General features: G+C 35.8%; 3 protein-coding genes across 6 annotated transcripts in view; 2 read left to right on the top strand and 1 right to left on the bottom strand.

Moving 5' to 3' along the window:
• The first annotated feature begins 145 nt into the window (after positions 1-145).
• Yeti (yeti) lies at positions 146-3200 on the top strand. 2 transcript variants are annotated; one of them, XM_067351605.1, is made up of 3 exons: positions 146-473; positions 1139-1513; positions 1626-3200. In XM_067351605.1, exons 2-3 carry the CDS (start codon positions 1168-1170, stop codon positions 2177-2179), a joined length of 900 nt encoding a protein of 299 aa, XP_067207706.1. In that variant the 5' UTR covers positions 146-473; positions 1139-1167; the 3' UTR covers positions 2180-3200. The 2 variants fall into 2 exon arrangements, with proteins under 2 accessions (XP_067207706.1, XP_012229400.1); XM_012373977.2 differs by having other exon boundaries at positions 149-473; positions 1162-1513.
• A 293-nt stretch (positions 3201-3493) lies between these two features.
• On the bottom strand, positions 3494-9195 carry LOC136998620 (serine/arginine-rich splicing factor 4-like). 2 transcript variants are annotated; one of them, XM_067351604.1, is made up of 8 exons: positions 8274-9195; positions 8078-8178; positions 7586-7771; positions 7419-7493; positions 4594-4688; positions 4235-4494; positions 3811-3956; positions 3494-3736 (listed from the first exon to the last, which is right to left on the bottom strand). In XM_067351604.1, the coding sequence occupies exons 2-8, from the start codon at positions 8128-8130 to the stop codon at positions 3625-3627; spliced, it is 927 nt and encodes a 308-aa protein (XP_067207705.1). In that variant the 5' UTR covers positions 8131-8178; positions 8274-9195; the 3' UTR covers positions 3494-3624. The 2 variants fall into 2 exon arrangements, with proteins under 2 accessions (XP_067207705.1, XP_067207704.1); XM_067351603.1 differs by lacking the exons at positions 8078-8178; positions 8274-9195 and having other exon boundaries at positions 7586-8071.
• Positions 9196-17400: 8205 nt separating this feature from the next.
• The window catches only part of p130CAS (Serine_rich_CAS and FAT-like_CAS_C domain-containing protein p130CAS), a 62054-nt gene continuing 56520 nt past the window's right edge, over positions 17401-22934 (top strand). Inside the window, exon 1 of one of the 2 annotated variants that reach the window (XM_067351600.1) lies at positions 17401-17879. In XM_067351600.1, coding sequence (XP_067207701.1) covers positions 17835-17879 — 45 coding nt within the window. In that variant the 5' untranslated portion in view covers positions 17401-17834. The remainder of the gene's footprint in view (positions 17880-22934) is intronic. The other variant, XM_012374450.2, reaches the window with a different exon arrangement.

The following is a 22934-nucleotide window of genomic DNA, read 5'->3' as shown; positions in this document are numbered from 1 at the left end:
AACATTAGATGTAAATAAATATATTAATCACATGTTTGGATAAAAATCTGCGATAAAACTATATCTTAGTTATGATTAACAAACTCGTGACTGAATTTGCATAAGATGTGACGTATCGCGCCAACTTTGCATCGCAGTTCTTCAAGTCACTGTAAGATAGCGCTAGTTGTGTCGTAGCGTATCGCCGTGATGCGTGCCAAGCGCATTTGCGAGTCGAGCAGAGTCGAATCGAGTCGAACGTGTCGCAAGAGATTGTGGCCGCTTTTTCCCAGGCGTTTCACGGATTTTTCGGCCAGTCGGTGTTTCCTTGTCTGCGCAAGTAAGATCGATTTAGGTTCTTGCCGACGACGATACATGCACGCGGTGACGCCATCAGATCAGCCGTCGCATCTCGATGTAACGACATTTCCGGACGGCGAATCGACGTCCACTCGCGGAATTTTTGGCACCGACGACTTGCCATTTAAAAGAACGTGAGCCATGAAATTGCATTAAATATCCTATTCGATTTTGCTAGATATTGACAAATTTCGGTTAATTAGAGAGGTTATGTTTCTTGAAGATAACTGTGTGCAGGAAAACGCGATGGTTTAATTGAATTTTTAATTATTACTTTTTTTCAAAACTTCTTTGTTTTGGATATATTGTTGTAATATGTTTATTGTTTGAATATTTTATAGCAAAGAAATACTATCGTTAATGCTAACAATTTTTTATTTCTAGATAATTGTTTTTTACATTTTCTTGTTTAAAATTTAATTATTATTTTCATAGTTATGATAGAGAGATCTTGAATTATGAAAACAAAAAAAATGAAGAAACTATGGAAGATTTTATTTGTTTTTTATAATAGAATTATATTTGATTGGATAATGTAGGCTTATAATAAGTTTCTTTATTGTATATTAATATTTAATAATGTGTAATTATTTAAATAATGTATTTTTGTCAATTATGAAAAGAAGTATATTTGATTATATTTATAGTTTTCAAGAAATGTAATTTAGAAAATTTTAATGTTACAAACTAGAAACATACGTTAAATTACAATAAATATATAGCATATTTTTGGAATGCTTATTTACTTCCTACATTAATTAGAATATAGTTATACATAATGTATAACTTTATTATCTAGGCTTTCTACATATCAATTTACAGCTAAATATGTCAGAAGAACATCAGTTGCCTTCTGATTCTGACGAAGACGATGAAGATTATGTTCCTGATGGCGCTGAGAGTGATCCAGTATCAGAAGTAGAATCCGAAGGTGATGTAGAAAGTGGTCCAGAAGACGAAAATGATGAAAATAAAAGGGAAACTGGGCGTAAAAAGGGTGCTAAGAGGTCTAAAGGTCGAAGGAAAATCACAAAGTGTAGAAGAACCTTAGAAAAGTCAAAAGTATCGGAAGAAAGTAAGGAGGAAGAAGAATCTAAAGAGACGAAAGAACTGACGGAAGAAGAAGAGAAAAAGAGAGCAGATTCTCTTTGGGCTGATTTCATGAAGGATACAGGTGAAGCTCATACAAGATATTAATACGCAGAGCACATAATGTCATACATGTTACAGTTAGATAATAATAATCTAGATACAAATGCAATTTAATAATGCACTTTATTTTCTAGCTGTTGTGTCAAAACCAAAGCCACAAAATCCGATCAACAGATCGATTGACAGATCGATTGACAGATCGAATGACAGATCGAATGACAGATCACCACCTGTGCAGAAGCCAAAAGTTCAGGAGAAGGTTAAGATAACTAAGGTTTTCGAATTTGCTGGTGAAGAAGTGAAAGTTGAGAAGGAAGTAGCGATTGATTCTGCAGAAGCTAGATTATCGCTTTCCACGGCTGAAAATTCTACAAAGAATTCTACATCCGAATCCGCAACTCCTACGAGCAAGGGACGAGGAAGAGGTGGTGTCAAACGCGTCGGTTTAGGCGGAATCTCTTCCGTTCTCGGGCAGATCGGAAAAAAGGCCAAAATCAGTACCTTAGAAAAATCTAAATTAGATTGGGATAATTTCAAGAAGCAGGAGAATATAGAGGAAGAGATCAGTACTCATAACAAGGGTAAAGATGGATATTTGGAACGGCAAGATTTCCTGCAGAGAGCAGATTTACGACAATTTGAGATCGAGAAACAATTACGGAATTCGAGCAGACGTAGCACGCGGTGAATTCGCATTTCCTCCTCTATATGTGTCTCTTCTTCCGAAGTCAGATCAGATGATAATATCGCGATAGAAGATATTTACTTGCCGACTTGCCAAGCTCGAGCGCTTGCTTGTATATTTAGCCTAATTCATTCGAGTTCCGCATTTTGAATAATATGGATGCGTTTCACTTGATATAGAGCTGACTGTCCTAATGATTGGCGGTCCCTTTGGGCCGATCATTCCAGTGTTTTGAGACTACTTTCTCACGTATACGTAATATAATAGCTTAATTTACTCTCAGCGAGCCTTTGTCTCGGCCTGATTACTACACAAAACTTCGCATCGAAGCTGATTGTTCGAAGCTTTTGACGCTTCGCGAAAAGATTGTATCCATAGAACATGTCTGTAGAATATTTTTTTATTTTGTTTCAATGGAATGCAATATGTGTGTGGATATACACGATATTTCCGATAACTGTTAGTTGAAAGTCACGAGTGAAGTACGAAGGAATACGTGTTTTAGGAAATAACAACGTAAAATAACATTGACCTCATTCATAATCACTGCCTTTGGCAATTCACGCGGAGTACAGTAACCATATTTATAAATGAACCTCGTAATAAATAACGTAGGAGTATCATAATATGTGATCACATTCAAACAGCAATTGGGAATTTTGTATGACGTGCGAGTCATTGTCATTATCTTGTTTTTTTTATAGTCACATACAAGGTAATATATTTATTACTTTAATGTAATTTGCTAAACAGCAATATCGACATAACACATTTGTGTGTAAACATACTCAGTGTCCAATTAATAATCGTCAGGTTTCCTCGATGTATCGGATTTGAGATGTGTTTTAGCGTATCTCTACCCAGGACTACATTACATTGTGAACTCTTTAATAATATCGAATATTAATAAATTGTCAATAAGAAATGGTGTTTGTCCGTGATATTTCCAACAGCGAACGTGTTAGCTTATCGAATCATCACGGAACAGAAAATGACGTGAAAGAAATATAATACTTAATATACATTCCTTGCTTTCACGATTCCTTTTTTAATATCCAATAAACAAAATGTTAACAATATTGGCAGATTGTCGGCAAGTATTGTTAACATTTCAATCCTACTTTTTCTTCAAATTCTTATCACACATCAGCGAGTAATTTCAAACAGTGACTGTGCAGAGCACATTTGAAAAGATAATAGATTGATATCATTTCTATAAACAAAATCTTTATGTTTATGCATTTATATACAATTCTTCTAATATGATCTATATTTATATTCTGCATTTGATTTCCAATGTAGCTGTATAATAATTGTTTCAGAATTTTTACATAGAACTAGGGAAGTTTGGATTTAATTAATTTTATTTAATACTGCGTATAAAAATGTAGATATTTATGCACTTTAAAGAAATTATTTCAAGAGTACATAATTCTCAGATTTATATATTAAATTACTACTGACTTGTCACCGGTAAAAAGCCTAATTGCGTGTGCGCTGAATCTGTCAATTCTTCTGCGAACAGCGCGTAACCATCCAATAATCACGTTGCGTTCTTTTCTGCAAATTCCAATGATCAAATGAAAGCGGTTAATTAAGCGCTGTACAAGAAACGTTAATTTAAACATGCTAACTGTGGTTTTGCTGGCGGTGATTTGCGCGGCTGTTTAAGTGCGGGTTTCCTCTCACTGGTCGATGGATCTGCAATGTGTCCATCCACTTGGGTGTCACTTTTTGATACGCCTCTAGGCGTCAATCCATTCATCCCTTTTTGTCCGCTCTGGAAAAAGTCGATGCTTTGCAGCAGCACACGCTATCTTAATACTTTTTTTTTTATTCTATTCGTATCTTTTATATTTGGTCGCATTATTTATATTCAATATATTAATATTTTTTTACTCTAGGTTTAATGAGAAAATAATTCACTTTTAATTTTGACTTCAAAGAATTTACATTTGTCGAAAAAATGGCGATAAAATTTTAAATTGAAAATAAAACAGTTAAACTATTGTTCATATAGAATTAATCAGTATAATGCAAGTTTTTAACATTATTAACTTTAGTGCAGCAACATCTGTGACGACTCGAAAGAATCTCTCGAGAGGACATGCATTTGCAAGTTCTTAGCTCATCCAAACTGCGACCTCGAATGCAGATACAAAGCGTCGTGAAACAGTCATGCCTCGGTCGATTACTTTCTCTTTTCGAAGCCTTTTTACGCCGACGACGCGATCTTTTCCTCTTTCTGCACCTCTCCTCGGACGCGCTCCGTGAATTCGCGTGTTCGTGTGAATTTCCTTCCCGAGCATGGGAATGCCCTGTCAAAAATCGCGTGAGACATTCGCGAGCAAGGTGAATCCGCTAAAATGCTCCAACGTTAAGGTTGGAGAACTTTTTTTCACTCATATTTTTACCACCTTTACCGCATGTACATATTCGCTTTGCATAATTCCAGGAATTGCCGGAAGTTTGGTCAAACTTGTTCGGTTCCACGGATTTCGCATTTGTCACGCTACACACGCATCAGAGAAATAAGGTAAGAGCGTTACACTTTGCTTAATATAGGTGTGTTTCACTTTTTTAACTTACATGCAGATGAATAATATAATTGCCGAGCTTAGAATAATGTTTTTCGTATGCGGATATATTTTAATTAATCCTTTGTACTAATTACTTTAATATGTTCCAAGAGATCTTTTTTTTTATAATGTCGTGATGTCATCATTTTATTTTAGAAAGGAATCTGGTTGTGAGTCAGTAAGTTGTGAAAAAAAACTTCTCAAGAACGCGGGAAAAGTAAGGTCGAACATGGTTTTGCGCAAAGATGAATTCCCTAATGGGATTTGCAACATCCTATTCTATCGCGAGACACGTTTCGCTTGGCGATTTCGTTTGATAAACTGACCGTCTCAAAAATCATACGTTTTCCCTGTTTTGGGGACAAAAACACGAGCTCACCGACGAGAATTCGTAAGATTATTACTTTTTTAGGGACGATAAGCGTTCATGAGTTAATGATAATGCCATATAATTTTGCATTAAATTATGCGCACTTTTGTGCTCAAATCGTATTTCACAATACAGAAAAATTTAAGAACGATTGTCTCGACGTTTTTTGCAGTTATCGCTATTTATATCCGAAATCCGAGAGCCATTGTCTCGGGTTTTTTTTTTTTTTTTTGCAAAACGCATAGCGCAGAGTTCGGCTCAATTTCCGTTATCTGCGTCTGAAATTTGAGTCGACCATTATTTCATAATCGATCAATATCAACATTGTTTCAAAATTTGTTTTATCATGATTGATTGGACCACGAATTTCAAATTTCCGTGCTCGATTATGAGATTAAATTATTATATGACAACGGATGCATGAGTAGGATAAGAAAAATCAAGATAAAATTGACAGTAATAAATTCATTTAATGATCCCGTGCCAGTATATTTCATTAGTTAAATTTGAATCATGTAATTTAATTTTTAGTCAATCTATTTTAATCTAATGGATCTACGAAATAATGTAATTTTATTTATAATATTTGTGTTAACACATAAAAATATACGTGCAGCAAAGAATAAATTTATTAAAGCAATGAGTAATTTTCTTTTCTAGAAATTAATGCATGCAAAATTATAAATACTTTTAAAATAAAATTATTTAGAGCTTTTTATACTTTAAAAGTATAATTTTCGTGCAATAAATATACTATATGGTGTTATAATTAAGAGTATATATATTTCGCGAAGTATAGTGGGGGTTGTTTATGTCGCCGCGCTTCGGCTGAGAGCCTTATATCATCTCTCTCTCTCTCTTTCTTACGTTATGTATACACACATCGTTGTTCCCTTTTTCCCCGCATTCTTCCAAATCGAAATAGGCACGACCTTGTCCTTGGTCTTATCCTGTTATTAGTCGCACGGCGACACTCGTACGCGGTCGTTCCGTATCGGCTTATAATTCTCATCATTTCTATTACGATGTTTGTTCTTTTCTTCCGCCGTTTTCTGTAAAGTGTCGAACGTATCCGTGCGATGATATCCGAGTATTATTTTTGTCTTAATGCACCAAAGCACGCGACGGTATGTCGTATAAAATATATGCGCGATAATTAATCGGGATTTCGCGAGTGTTATAAATGTGTTTCCATACTGATTGTGAGAAGAGAAAAAGGAGGCTCAGGAAGAGCATCAAGCGTCGCCGCAAGCAACTTTTAGGTGATTAATCATTTATTAATCTGCTATTTGCAAAATGTTGCACATAAATCATTTTTCAACGTGACGCACATAAAATATTTGAAGTATTCATTAAATGATTCACAATATTTAATATTCATGATTATTAAAATTCTTGTATTAGCTATTTGTTTAGAAATCTAATAAAAAGCTCAATGTGCATAATTATTTCTTTGATTCTAATTGAACGCTGCTATAATTGGAATTTTCTTTTGTATTTTACAGATCGACCGGACGATAACTCCGCCGTTGTGCATCGTGCCGGTGAGTGAATCCAATTTTATTTCCATATTTTTATGTTAAATTGATGGATCTAAAATAATGTGATATATATTATTAATTATAACACGTTGCAGACCATAATATATTGCATCAAAGTTATATTTTCAAAGTATTTTAAATGCCTTTAATTATTTCTATTTAAAAAGTGCTTGTAGATAATTTTGTGTGTGTGTGTATATTAATTTCTAGAAAAGAAAATGATTCATTGCTTTAATAAATTTATTCTTTGCTGTACGTGTATATTGTAATCTGCTGACACAAATGTTTTAAATAAAAATAAAAATTACATTATTTCGTAGATCCATTAGCTTAAAATAGGTGGGCTAGGAATTAGATTACATGATTCATATTTAACTGTGGAAAACGTGTACGATATAATGCTGATTACCAAATGTATTTATTTTTGCCAATTATATCTTGATTATTCCTAGCCTACCTATGAATCCGTAGTCCCATGGCTTAATTAATTCCATGGTCGAGTACGGAAATTCGAAATTCGTGGTTCTCTCAATCATGGCTAAACATGAATTTTGAAGCAACGTTGATATTGATCGACTGATAGAATGGTCGACTATCGACATAAATTTTAAATGTTAATAGCGGAAACTGAGCCGAGCTCTGCGCTATGCGTCTTGCAAGAAAAACTTATATAGAAGTAAATCCTCATCTGGATTATTTCGCTCTCTCACAGGCGAAAATATATGACAATAATTTATTATTGTATGTCTTACCGCGTGCGTATCTTTCGCGATGGATACGTCGAAGTCGAACTTTCAGAAGTTAATTGCGAGGCTTGGCATTTTTCACTGAAAGAGATACACTAAACTTGATAATTGATTCTTGTGTAACTCTGTAAATTTTTTTTACAAAAGTCCATGATATAAGGTTAGTTTAATACTTTTTACAATTTCCTGATTTGCTAAATAACTTCTTCGAATTTTTTGAGTTATCTGTCGAGTTATTCTTCGATTTTGCACGCTTCTCCACCTTTTTATTTTGCGACGCAACGGAATTTTTCAAAGAATTTTGATTTGATGTTGAGGACGATCTCGAGTCTTCCTCTTCCTTCTTGTTTTTATGAGTGCTATTGACAATAAAGAAAATATTTAGCAAGTGTGTGTACACAGCATGAAGTTCAACCATGTGTTTGCCATAGGCTTATCGTAAAACATGGCATTTCATGAAAAGATCTTGCTCACTGACGTGGTGTTTCTTAAAGAATCCGGTTACAACTTGTCGGCTCTTCACGAAGTCACCAGGATATTCGTGAGATGCCGCATTTCACGACAAGCTTGCAAGACATGTACACACTATATAAAATTTAAGCATCATTGAATGCAACGTTGCGTAATTAATAAGTGTAATTTTGAACAGAAATTTCATTTCTTACGTCAATCTCCTTTTATTTACAATGTACTTTGAATCGCGATATTGTCTTGGCATTTCCGATTCATCCAATGAAATTTTGCATCTTTCTTAATCGACAATTCGCTATAATTTTTTTAAGAAAATTATTAATATAAAATTGCAGGATTGCGCATGATAGAGCCGATGATATCATCATTCGATTTTACGAAATGTATTACCTGTGCAACATTGCAAGCTTTTCAAACATTTTCCTTTTTGCATTGAAAAAAATTGATTAAACATAATTATTCTTTTTTTACATTTTTATTTATCTGCGAAGATTTTTACACACATTTTAAAGCTGCGTTTAATCATAACTGAGAGGAACCTGTTCGAATTTTGTGCCAAATTAAATTTTAACCTACACGCTTGGCACGGCTAATGCACTTTCGATTGCATTTATAACTGCGTTTAACTTCAATTAGATCGCGAAAGAATAGAAAAATCAATTTATTAGTTTATTGTTTTTTGTTTCTAAAATGTAGTTCACACATAATTTTATATGTGTAGCATTTTCGGAATAGCGCAAAAAAATTCTTTTTTAAATCTATTTATTACAACAGTTTGGGATCTACTTGTTACCGCAGATCGGAAATTAAATATCCTTGCGTCTCTCAACTTTTCATCAGCCACGCAAATAATTACGATAGCCACCGCGAAAACAACCGCGCGCTCGGTTTTGCGGTTAGACGTTGCATTAGCAATGCGTATCGAACGCATCCTCGCCTGCTCCCGCTTGAATCCGATGCACGTGCAACTGGCACCGGGAGTATTGACGCCAGACTGGCGGCCGTTAGTCCGCGACCTTGCCATCGGCAATTTATTCACTGGTTGGGGTATCTTTCGCGTCGTTTCTTCCTTCGGCAAGCTCCATCAATTTCGAATCACGAGCGCTAAAGCTATTTTTGTCCCTTCGAAACTTTCCAGCATTACGTCGTTATCCTTCTCACATTTTTATTGCTTTTCTCTTTATACTAAAATATGATAATGATTTTAATTACTCTCGGTAATCTCGAGTATCCGGTGATTATTTTCAATTATGAGTAAAATTCTATCGTAAATTTTAGATCGTTCGAATTGAGCTTTAATTATATACGATAAATCGAAGATGTATTGCTACAAAAGTTGTACGCGTCTGAAGTGTCCACATTGAGATTATATTCGCAGGGGTGAATTCAATGAAAGTGCAATGGAAAAGCCTTGCTTCAGAGGAACTGTTTTCTTTTATGATAGCTTCTACGTTAAGTAAGCTAGGTATGCTTTCCATCGTTAAGCTCTCTTATAATAGGCTGACTATCTGCTATCTGCTACCCCAAAGACTTTATATAAAGCCATCCTTCGAAACAAGAATATTTCGAATATTTTATGCCACGCAAGATACACAAGTTTTTCTCACAGTCAAAAATTTGACACTGTTGTGATAAAACCACTTGAGCAACGACGGAAAGCAATGATTTGACTTTTTTTCAGAGTGAAGCTTTTCCATTGCACTCTCACTCAAAAAAATATTTCGCTGATGTAGTTAGATTTCTAGATATCGCAACAAGAATGTATCGCTATTTTTTGTATCTGTGAAAACATGTTTGTCACATATAGAATTTATAGCAGTAATGTTCTAGCAATAGCTTCTGAAAAATTTAAGTACCATTGCTAAATGTTATTCATTGCATGATCTAACACGTGATTGATCTTATATAGATAAGCGCTTTAGAGAAACTTTCTTTTTAAAGTTCACAAACAATACAGATATATATTCTGTTTCTGTCATCTAAACTGATTAAGTAATTACATATGCAATATCACAACAGTTGCTAATCATTTATCTATTTTAGTTAATTTTTTACACCTAGAAAATTTTAGCTATTATTGCAAGATCATTTTTTTGAGTGCTGATTGCATCTGAATTCTGTTTATAACTTTCTTTGATTAATAAATTTGTAAATAGAATATATAATTTTTTTTATCGCAAAGTATACTCTAAAATAAGTTTCATGAGCAATTTACAGATTTTTAATGATGATTTTAATGAGATTATTTTGATAAAATAAATAATAAGAGATGTAAAAGCAGAAGCGACTTAAGATAATTTTTCTCGAAGATTTTTTTGTCCAGAAACTACTTTCTGGACATACGAGATATTGCACGTTTCATTCACGCTATATTTGCAATGACGTCCTGTAAACGCGAATAAGGCGACGCTACAGGCGTCAAGATTTAAACTCGTTTTATCTCTCGTAATTCTCGCGGATGTACACGTTTGCAATAACGCATGCGTAGTATACGATCGTAAGAGCTCGTGAAAATTCTCCGGCTATTTTAAGGAGCACAGAAGTGATTGAGTGAGAAGAAAACAAGGGAGAAGAGAGACGCGATTGGCGTGCAAATGTGCACGGCGGATGGGATGATAACTTTTAATTGAACGCAATTTTCTAATTAACGATCGAAGCATGGTCGGACAAATTGCATTTAACTTGTCGAGCGGTGAACGCCGAGTGATAATCGACACCGTACACAGACGGTATATGTAACTACACACTTCGCTTCGAGTCTTGAGCGTATCAGCCTTCAGCATGTAATTCTATTTCCTGCCTTCTCGGAGAAATGCGAGAGGAATAAACGCTCGAGTAAATAACGTTTAATTTGGTCTTCGGTTACCGTCAATATTTTAGTAATACAAGCTGTCAAATCTAAATTCAATCTATTTGTTCACTGAGTTCACATAGTGAGTTTAGGAGTAAAAGAATATAACAATTATTTTTAATAAAATTTAATAGAGCAGAAATTGGCGCGATAGTATAATAAGAACAAAAGTTAAAATAATACTTAATTACTGATTATTTTTCCAATAAGATAGAATTATATTCGTTACATGTTTTTTTTATATTAGTAAAAGAAAATAAATACACAAAATTTACTGATAACTCTTTTTGTGGCGCACAAGTGAATCTTTGCTGTTTAGGAGAGTTAAAATAATATGCAACGAGTGGATCTTGTTTCATAACTTTATTAATCAAATCTTAACAGGGCAGCGTAGTTATTAGCAGTGAAAGATGAAGACGTCTCTTTCTGATGGAAATATCCACTTCGCTTTTGTATCCGGTACATCTATTTACATGCGCAAAGGGGATCGTTGTTCCCCATTCAACCTGCATTTGCATAATTGGAAATGTTTTATTTTTTCCTCCGCCATAAGTGCAGTCGAGAATAGTGAGACGATAATTGATGCTCGAGCAGATTCGTTCGCAATACTTCTGTACTGCTAAATGCAATTCTTGGTGCGTCTAGCTACGCGAATCTGCAAGGCAAACTGCATTCGCGGAAGCGAAAAAGCGCCCGGAGATCTATTTTCATCGGCGCCGATCATTCACGACACAGGAATTCCCTCCGCGACTTACGGTAACAGGAATTGTCAAGATGCAATATGAAAGCGTCCTTGCGAGAAGAGCAATCGATTCATTTATCACCTTGCGTTTCAAACAATTTTAATCAAAATTCTTACGAGATGATGCATTCTACATAAATGATGTTATAGAACTTATGGGATTTTACAGTAAATTATACAAATGTAAATTAATCCAGTGAGCAAAATGTTAATAATGTTGATCAAATTTACTGTGAATCTGTTAACATTGCTAACATTTGGCAATCTGGGTAAATCAAATTTACATGTAGCAATATATTTCTATCTTTGAATAACATTTTTTATTAAATAAATAATGTTAACAAATAAAATTATTTATCCAATAAAATTTGTAATTTTTTCTCGATAATTGATTGACTCGCTGATTTGAAATCGCTTCCAATTGCTTGCGCGAGAAGTGATTTAAATATTAATTTTCCCCGGAAGAAGATTATTTACTTACGTAAATTACAAGATTGCATTCACACATTTCGGAAACGGTGTACTCGGTCTATATTTAAGCCAATCCTTTGCATCCGTTTCAACGTTAATTTCGGAAATCGATACTTCGTTAAAGCGACGTTGCTCGCCGGGACTATAGCGGGCATTGACTGGTCCATTCAACGTTCGGTGGACAGAAGAGATTGATCCACTCAAAAATGCAGGGAGCACTCGTGCCTAAAAGCACTCGTGATATGTGAGCTCAATTACGTGAAAGAAACGTGGCGCAAATTAATGGGAGGGGAAGGGGGGGGGGTGGCCGAAGCGTGGGCCGAGACGAAGAGAAGAAAAAAAAAGAGACAACGACGCGAGAATGAAGTGATGTCGTTCAACTTTCTTCTTGGAGTATTTTTACCGATAAATCGATTATATCAAATAAAGTGCCCGAAGAACGCGACGCAGTTGATGAAAAGCCGATTTATCCGATGGAAATAAAACATCCAGAAGCAAAAGTTCCCCGCTCGCTCTCTCTCTCTCTCGAAGAACATTCGAAAGAACTCGATTCTAAATGCCGTTATTAATGTAGAGCATTCTTCTCCTGTTGTAAACTCCGATAGTTTAATGTTTGGAAGTAATGAATAAGTCTTCGTCGCTGATGAATCAACACTTTGCGTAATGTATTATATCAATATTTGGTCGCTTTGTTATTCCGGCGATGTTGCAAGCGCAACTCTTCACAATAACACATGCACATTCCAACAGAAGAAGTCATTCTTTATTAGATACACTTGGGAGCTTTGCATCTGCATAAAAGTCGCGCGTACAATTTCATTTATTTATTTCTGCAATTTCGAGCAAATTATCCGCATTGCCATTATTTGAAGTATTCTTTATACGAGCTTTATACTTAAAATATTTATATTATTTAATCATTTTCATTTTTGTATCGCATTGGATCTTTAATTATATTAATTGAACATCTGCTTTCGAAGCCTGATATAAATAACTATAAATGAACGGATTTAATCACTACATTATAATTATTATATTTAATCGTGCAGATTCTATCAACTGGATTTTGATATCTCGATTTATACTACATCGTACTATTATCATTCATTTATTATTTCATATCATACTTTTATTATTCATACTTTTCTATCGAAACAGAGTTCACGGAATTCGTTGAAAGTCATGAATTTTTATGACTATTACGATCAATTAATCTTTCTCTCGCTGCACGTCGTCGGCGATTTTTTTAATTACGTTTACATAAGGAAAAGCGATATTCTCGGTCTCGAGCGCGCGACGTCGGCCAACGACCTTCGACATTGACCGAGGTTATTTCACCTCCGCGACGAAACAGAGCTCATCCGCGCGGCGCATCGTTTTTCAAAGACCTCTTTCTGCCTTCCCTTCCTTCGCACGCTGCAAACACCGCCTTCGCACCCTTCGTGAAAACGACCCCTGGCACCGTCTAAGAATTTTCCCTTCCGCGGTGAAACATGTGGTGGGAAGATTCTCAGTTTTTCTTTACTCTCGCCAGCGTCGGCTCCCTCCATCGGCTTCTGTCTTTTTCCATCGGGGACTGGCATGTTTTATGGATGCACTCCGAGACCTCTCACGGCGCCATCGCCCTCTGAATATTTATCCGTTTATTTATTTAACGCGAATTGCCAGAAGCCCTTAGTATAATACAGCATTATTCAAAAGTTGTGATTTTCTATCATATAGATTTTCTGTTACATTATATATTGTATAGATTGTTACACTATCGCATTTCTCATAAGTATTGTGTATTGCGAATCGTGTGACACTGTGCTGGATCGTTTATTTATTAAGCAAATCCTCAACGTTTTCCGCAAACGTGATTTATTCTCCTTTGAAACAGATCACTCAAAAAAATGATCTTGCAATAATAGCTAAAATTTTCTAGGTGTAAAAAATTAACTAAAACAGATAAATGATTAGCAACTGTTGTGATATTACATATGTAATTACTTAATCAGTTTAGATGACAGAAACAGAATATATATCTGTATTGTTTGTGAATTTTAAAAAGAAAGTTTCTCTAAAGCGCCTATCTATATAAGATCAATCACGTGTTAGATCATGCAATGAATAACATTTAGCAATGGTACCTAAATTTTTCAGAAGCTATTGCTAGAACATTACTGCTATAAATTCTGTATGTGACAAACAATGTTTTCACAGATACGAAAAATAGCGATACATTCTTGTTGCGATATCTAGAAATCTAACTACGTCAGCGAAATATTTTTTTGAGTGATTCTTACAAAATTTATTGCTCGTATATATGCATATGTATATACTTGAAATTTATCCCACTGTGTATTAGTTTTAAAAACAAGTAACACACATATGAAATTTTAGCTTCTCTTGTTTTTTTTTTTTATTTATTTCAATGATAGGATATACAGTTGCACAAACACAATGTATAGCTACAAAGCTGTTTACTCGCTACGCTACAATTTGCAAGCATTGCGATGAATGGATATGCAAACGAGGACTGATTTAAAATCACTCATCTGTGGAAGTCGACTGTGAATTATTCCGGAAGTTGGGCGTTCGACGATGCGGATAAAGACGATCTCGTTGGCAGAAACGCGGGATGTAGGTCGTAGAAAGCCGCGCGTGGAAAGTGGCACCCACCATTTTAATTTAAATCGTTTGGTTTATGCATGCAAGGTAGGGCAGAAAAGGGTTGCCCTTCCCGGTTTTTGTGAAATTGTAACTTAAATAGAAAAAGCATTTTGCGCGCGCATATAAAACGAAACAAGATGTCACAAAGATAGATGACGCCAAAATGAATAGCGCAGAAACATGTAAAATAGATAAACATTTTATCAACGCATCTCTTCATAAATGCATATTTTTAAAGTTGTCACAGATATGCAATCTTCAGATAAAATATATGTTTAGAAAATTTCTCTAATTTCTCTGTTTAACGTACATCGAGACTAAGCGTTTCGCATTTGAGATAAAGTAATCTACGAAGAGGTATGTCGTTACACGATTATTAGGAATGTTACCTTTCAGATGCAAATATCCTTATCAGATAAGAAAATGCAAAGAAATGCTTTGAGAAAAATACCTTTTTCTTGCATTCACTTATGAATTTAATTAAGATTTATAAAATTAATAAATAATTAATAAAAAAACAAGAGCCACTTTATAAATCGGTGTTATTCGCGTATAAATCTCATTTTTGGCAATCTCAATTTTTGGTGAATTAGTAGTTTTCTATAAGAAATTAAGCTCTGAAAGAGTTGACTAATACGCCACGATTATCGTCTTGAACATCATCGAGTTCATACGTTCAGCTTCCGATGAAAAACGTTGATTCTTTCCGGCGAAGAATATTGCGAAGGCGTCATTTAACGACGGCATCGTTTAACAGAGATTCATTCGCTGTGACTCACATCTCGTGACGCGATCATTTTGCTTATCGCAACTTTAAACAGGTGTGACGCGTGGAAATTCCCTTCCGCTGTTAGTCAGTTTTGCATTTTTGTCCAAAAGTTGCCTGCTTTATGCTGTTTATAATGCTATTATCGTTGATTGAATATGACAATAATAAAATGTCATTTATTTACTGAAAATTTATCCGTAAGAATTTCATAAATATAATCAATATATTACGCAGCCACTGAAATTAAACTATTGAATATTTAACGCGTTTAATGTAACGTAATGGTTTACACGGCGTTACCGTTACAAATATTTACTTTGATTTTGCAACATGCAAATGTTATTGCATACAAAGCGTGTCGCTCCGTCACGTACGTTAAAATTAAGAATACGTAATGCTCATAAATACAATGTGTTAAAAAAGTTCAACGAGAATTCCCGCACGCAATGTCTGAGAGAATTTATAGAAATGACACACGTGGCGCGCTCCTTGTCGGACGTTCTAATAAATTTTTGCTATTCGACGGATATAAATGCCTGGCGCGATACAGTGCGCGATACATTATCGTTGTTCCTGCCTCAGTTTCTGACATTTCGAAGCATTCTGTGGAGATGGCGTGGAAAAGAGAATAATATAATAGGCCACGGTCCTTGAAAGGACCGGTTGACGTAACCGGTCCACTATTTTTAACCGCGTCTTTTTGTTTTACTTTTTCCCGGCGCCCTCGTATTTATTCCTGTCTTTTCTCCTTCTCTCTAAATAAAAATCGTTTTATTTTGCTTTCCTCCGGCAAATTTACATAAAGCTTTAAACAGCTCGAAAAGACAGATACTATCAATATTTATGTTATACGTATAAAATGTTAAATTAAATTGCACTAAACTGTCTATAAATTTTTGGATTAATTCAAGTTCAAAAAGCATTTATAGAGACAATTGTTAACAAAATTTATTCAGAGCACAATGATGCAGTTGGAAAAATTGCATCACTTTTCTTCTTTAATGATGTTGACAAGCTTATGAATAATGTTGTGTATCTCTAATAAATATTTCTCGACAAAGTATTCTCACGCACGTGTTAAATGGAAATAGCCGGAATGTTTTGTCGAAAAACATTTAGCCAGGCATTTCGGAAACAAGCAATCCAATGCGAATAGCTGACAAGAGAATGCGAGTAGAAGAGCGGATAAATCTCAGAATTCCGCGTGCATTAAATTCACATAGTTAGAGGTACGGTTTCTTTAGTGGTTACAGGAGTGGTTGGAGAGAAAGGAATTTGTCATTTGCAAGGCAGCTTTAGATACGACCATTATGCTACCTGCGAGGCAACCGTTACACGGTGAATACAAACGAGAGCTTCTCGCAAGGAGGTCCGTTTGTGAAGAAAACCGCGTGGAATTCTTGCGAATACTCTGTCAAACTTGTATTTTTTCGAGAACTGTTACATGTTAATCATTAGCTGTGAAATGAGGATGAGAAGATCAGTTTTTACGACAAATCACAAATTATATATATTTAGATAATTAATCCGATAATCAATTATAAATTATAGCGTTCGCTTCTTTATAAAATAATTATCCACATTTTGACTGCATTAATATAAATTATAACTTTTGAAATAATTTTTTTTCTTCAAAAGTTTAAAATAGGAGGAAATAAAATGTCAGTTGCATATAACACAAAATGTGATATCGGATTCTGTGATTGAAACTGACGAAAAATGCAGTTATAATACTTTTTATTAGTGCCATCGGTTTTTCCGTCACGGTATTAAAAATAAAAGCGACGACTTAAAAAATTTTTGGTAAATATAGAGGACAACATTCAATACGTATTTTTGTAGCAGGAGATCATATCTATCGGCGCTTTAGCACCGGTCATTCTGTCACAATCTATCGATATCACATCTGTCACGTCTATCGTCACCATTGAGGTTCCGAAACGCCGCGTATAGCGCGCGTGCACAGGGATGACAATCCTTCGGTCGTGTTCGCCAGCGTTCGGCGACGCTCGGCCGTGCAGCTACACCGCCCGGACCCGTCAGTCTCGCGCACGCCCTCGAGGTGCGAGGGTATCGTCGTGTCTTACTGTTCCCCGGCGTTCCTCCGCACGGTCTTCATGGAGGTTTTTTGACCGCCGATCTCTCGCGAGCTCTCCGATCACCGTTGCGGCGTCCGCGGCGTGCACCGAGCGTTGATGAAACGGTCGCGCGATCGGCGCGTGTGCTGCGTGGATTCAGTTTCGGCATAGTGGCGAAAACCGAACGGCGAGAGCGGGCGAAGGAGTGAGGGAGAGTGAGAGGAGAAGGACGGTCGGAGTGTGCGGCTCGTGATCGATCCCACAGTGTATCCCGCCGAGGTGTTTTCTTTTCGCGGTCCTGCCGTTGATCCCGATTATGTCGCTGATCGTGTGCGCCGATAGATCGCTTTGACTCGAGGTGCACGTAAGCGACAGAACGGCCGCAACGATGTTACCGCAGACACCTGACATCATCCCGACCACGCTCAGTCAGGTAAGCGACGGCGTTGTTCCAGCCGGTTTGCCGATTCGAGCCGGTGCAATTTCGTTGAGTTGAAATTTCTCTAGAATTTCGCGACGCGCAAAGCTGCTCGCTCGAATTTTAATGATTAAATTCATCTCCGGAAAAGCATCATTCAGCATACATTCGAGTAAACTAAAAGTTGTATAGAGCATGCGACTTATTGAAATAGAGGTTAATTTTTCAAGGAGACTTCAACGCCTCTCGTCAATCTTGCATGGTCGCTTGCAATGAAAAGAATTATTTTTTAACGATATTTGTGTATTTTATTCCAAATTAATGTGTGTAACATTGAAAGACTCTACAGAAATAGGGATCGTTAAAAAATGATTCGAAAGCAAGTAGCATTTATTTATATTCATAGTATCGACAATTGAACTCGTCGAAATTAAACTAGTTTTGACATCTGGCGCTAATAATATTACGATTTTTTTGTTTATCTACAATACACTTGACAAAAAATATTTCCGATACGAGAGATGAATATTATACGGCAGCACATAGTAATATGCAGTAGGTTAATAGCTGAATTTAGCAATTTTCCGTGAGTGCGGCTAAATTATTTTCAATCGTTTCCGCCACAGTTATGCGCGATTAAACCGGCCTGACAGTCCGTGCGATATTTAAAGCTCCGTTATAGGCGGATTACGTATGTCCGTGTACAGCGTGCCAGGCAGAAATTGATTAACCTTGGTATCTCTGTCACGGTTCGGTGGAATCCGCACGAAATAATCATCTTGAGGTCACTCCGCCACGCAGATCGTATCGTGCGATCTCGGAAGAGAAATAATATTCGGTATCACGTACGCGCGGATGTAATCAGTTCGAATACGTCACGACAGACACAGCATCCACTTTAACTAAGAATGTTAATTAAAACCGTTCGCTGCTGGCTGTTTACTTCGCAAATAGGGGATAAATATTGCACTATGTTACAGAACTCGAGACTTCAATCTTAATACTAATAATAATTTGCAACCATTAGTACTAAAACATTACATACGACATGCTAAACACACGTAAGAGGCAAGAATTTTTCGTAATTTAATTTTGTCGCAATACGATATGAAACCTTGCGAAAAATTGTTGATAAAATATTTTTTTAAGGAAAATTTCAGATTATTTCAAGGTGTTTCTAATTCATCATATTTCCATTTTACATATTCTGTTTTTTATTTGTAAATTTTTGCACAAATAAAATTTAAGGGCTTTAACAACTTTTCGGACAATGGCTTCTTTCGTTGAGAACATTTAACGTTGAGAATAGTATTTCTCCCGCACTCTCTGGCGAATACCTGCCGTAAAACTCGAGCCGCTAAACACTGCATATGACAGTTCACGTGTCACTTGAGCAACGAAAGGACGTACATATAGAGAGAGGCAGACGACGTGATCGATAATAAGCGGAAGGTTTTGCGAAGGTCTGCTGGCAGCAGAGAACGCGACTTTGACAACATTGACATTTTATCATATAAAGTGGCTCGAATAGTTTATCTTCTTGTACGCTATCCTTTTACATGGGTTACACGGAGAAAATTTTATATAAAAAATTATTATGTACGCAGTAGCCGCGCGCCATAAAGGACAAATTTTTATTGTTTTTCACATAATGGCCATAGTATTTAAATTTATAATTCCACTTATGGTCCTCGGCTACTGCCGTATAGTAATTTTTGATATAAAATTTTCTCCGTGTATAGTCGATGAGTGGGAATTAAAAAAAGATTGCTTTGTCATATAGATATTTCCCCAATATTGAATTTTTAAGGATGGGTATAATAAAAATCAATTAAATTGGCAAATATTTACATTATTTCCATAATAAAAAACTCGGAGTGTATTTTGGATTCATAATCTTGAATCTATATATTCACGATTAAGTCTGGAACGCGTTAAAAAGATAAGAAACAAATGTAATTTTAACAAATCTTATCGAGACTTCAACAGGTGGATCGTAAATTAATAATCGCGTTCGAAATTTTTTACAGCTTTTTCGCGATGGATATTCGATGGCTGATACTATTCTTACGCAATCGAAAATAATTTTCCATGGTATATCGTACGAGGGAAATTAGCTTATGAGATAATTATGTTTTGAATAATAACGGCGCCATTGAATGCGGCTGAACCGAGCGCGTTGAAATGGCTGTAATTACTGCGAAACAATTGCGGTAAACGTATACATTTTTCACATATCATCAACACATATCGTCGATTTCGAAACGTCGATCGATTGTCCCAGATCGAGTTTTACAGGGTCAGAAATTAAAGCTAAATTGTGTAATAATAATATGAGGTTACATATCACGCAGGATTTAATGTGCTCATATTGTGTTTATACCTGATAATTGTTGACTGAAAACTTTTAATGAGCTAAAATTAATAATATAAATGATATAAATTGATTCTCATAAAAATAATGAATTTATTTAATTTAATTTTCTCGATAATTAGAAACAATTCCCATCATTGCTGATGTAACTTATATTAAAAATTTTAGAATCCGAACAATTTATTAATAGAGATAAGAAAAGAAATTTGATTAATAAACACGATTTTATGTCTTACGTGAAATTATAAATTATAAATTATTATTTAGATTTAGCTTCACTATTCTCGCAGATTTCTCATGCGAGAGAGGGTTCATCGCGCACGTCCGCGTGGCATTGACTTTTCCACGTATTCGTCGATGACTCGTAAGGAAAGGCACAGTACGTTTGCCGCGTTTGTTTGTCGATGTCCGATTTCGTCGTAGGTGCTCTCTTCTTTCGAGACGCGCACCGCTCGCCGCTCAGGTTTATCGTTCGTGGAAGGTGCGTGACGTACTTCGCGAGAGAATTCTTGAGGCGGGCCTTATCGATTGTTTCGAAAGCCGGTGTTAAACAAGGCAGCACCTCGCGCAATCTTCTCGCACACGACACTCCTCGCGGAAGATACACGACTGCAATCGTACGAAACGTCGGATGTGATATTTATTATTTCCATTGAGTCATTGCGGTGCGATTTTTCATTCCGCTGTGGGCTTTTATCAATGTCACCGTGTCTATTTGAAAGATTATTCTTCCGCGCTTTTATTTTCATGAATCAGCACGCGGAAATAAATATCGAAAATCTAGCGATCCATCATTTTTCTAGTCAATTCAGATTTTTAACAATCGTTTTATTCGCCGTAACAACTACTGCTCCACTTCACATTTTCATATTCGGACTCGATAATCGCGATTCAATCCTTTTTGCAGTTTTTAAATAAAAAATTACTTTTATGAATAATAAATAGTGAATATTTTTAATTTGAATATCATAACATTTGATTGTCAATACTTATTTAAATTACACAGATATCTAATTGCACAGACTATGCCTTAAAAGTGAAATATGAATCACGCGTCGAAGAGCTAAATTTTAGAAAAAAATAACATTCTTTTATTTTACAATTATTTTGTAAGCTATTCAATTGCTTCATTTTAATTAACACGATTAATATAAAGCTGGTTTCTGCGATTTTTCAGTTTACACGAATTTTTGTCAGTGTCACTTTTTCTATTTGAAAAATTATACATGCATGCGCGCGCGCACGTTTCAGCACGTTAACATAAAAATGAAAAGTTTAGCGATCCATTATTCTTGCAATTTATGCGCATGTTTAATAATTATTACACTCGTCATAGCGATTACCGTAGTGCGTACCGTTTCAAATCAAACTCGTAAATATAACGACTCGTGCTCGGCAAGATCACTAGACAAATGGAGCTCGGCAAAGCGAGACTAGTCCCGCGTGACCACTCCCTTGCTAAGGATTAACGACGATATTTGCAGAAACGATTAAGTTAACGCCCTGGTGCAGGTATCAACGCGTCGTAGCCGCCACGCTCACCGCTGGCATTTTCCGTCATCGCGCGATTCCGTCACGCGTGTTCTATGCAAATACTATTTTATGCAAATATCGTCGATGCCACGGCCTTTTACGGGAGCTGCTACGAATAAGTCAGGCGTTATTCGACCTTCCAGCACGAATAATGCATTGTTGCGAAATTAAACGCGGGCAGAAGCGCACGGTGTCGGAATTAATCCTTTTTCGGCGAAAACCTACACGGAGTGCGCGTTGCTTTTCGTGGCCGCGAAACTGATAAGCAGCACTTAATTTGCATAAAATTTCATTTCTCAAATCTGGATGTAAAACGACGCTGCGGATATAGCTATCAGTTTTGCATATTAAATAAAGATACGATCGTGAGAGACGCCGCAGTGTCCACCGCGTGAAGTGTGTAACAATTTCGCGAGACATTCCACAGTGGGTTCTCTTTACAGGCTTTTTTTCGGCGGACAAACAATTGGTTTTATTTTTGGAATAATGAGAGGTGGAACGCAGTATGATATTTCAATACTACAAATTAAATCGTGTGGGAAATTTAGACATCCGCTTACGCGATTAGGTAAACGGAGAAAACAGAGAGTTTAATGATGGCGGATTTGATATCTTCCACGCGCAGCATTCCGTGTTAATGATCACGTTACATGTTAATGCTACCGCTAGACTTCCCGTCACGTACATATCATTTACACAAGATCACAAGATTATGCGAATCTCCAAAATAAAGTGCGTGTTAAAAGACACTCTTACTGAAGGATATCGCTCGATGTGTTTTTCACAAACGTGTTGTTTCATCATTTTCATCACAAAACTTACTCCAGTTTTGTGAAATTAAGATTTTATATTTTATATTGTTTTACACATTAATTCTGCAGAAATATATTTAGAAAATAGATTATTATTTAATAATTACAACGATAGAAAGAATAAGAGAAGATAAAAAATAATACGATTTTTGTTGGTTTTTGCGATTAAAATTATAAAGAAACACATTTATGGAACAAAATTCTGAGCGCGATTATAAAAGTTTGAATTTACATTAAATATATTTTAATTGGCACTATTATCTCTTTACTCGATAATTTGTGATAATATTCTGTTACAGATTTAGCGACACGCGATGAAATCTATAATTACGCGTACGATTTCAATTATCG

This window comes from Linepithema humile, chromosome 3, assembly GCF_040581485.1.
Source record: "Linepithema humile isolate Giens D197 chromosome 3, Lhum_UNIL_v1.0, whole genome shotgun sequence".
NCBI classification, from domain to species: Eukaryota; Metazoa; Arthropoda; class Insecta; order Hymenoptera; family Formicidae; genus Linepithema; species Linepithema humile.
Note: the sequence above shows the minus strand (reverse complement) of the source record. Positions and strands in the feature narration are given on the sequence as shown.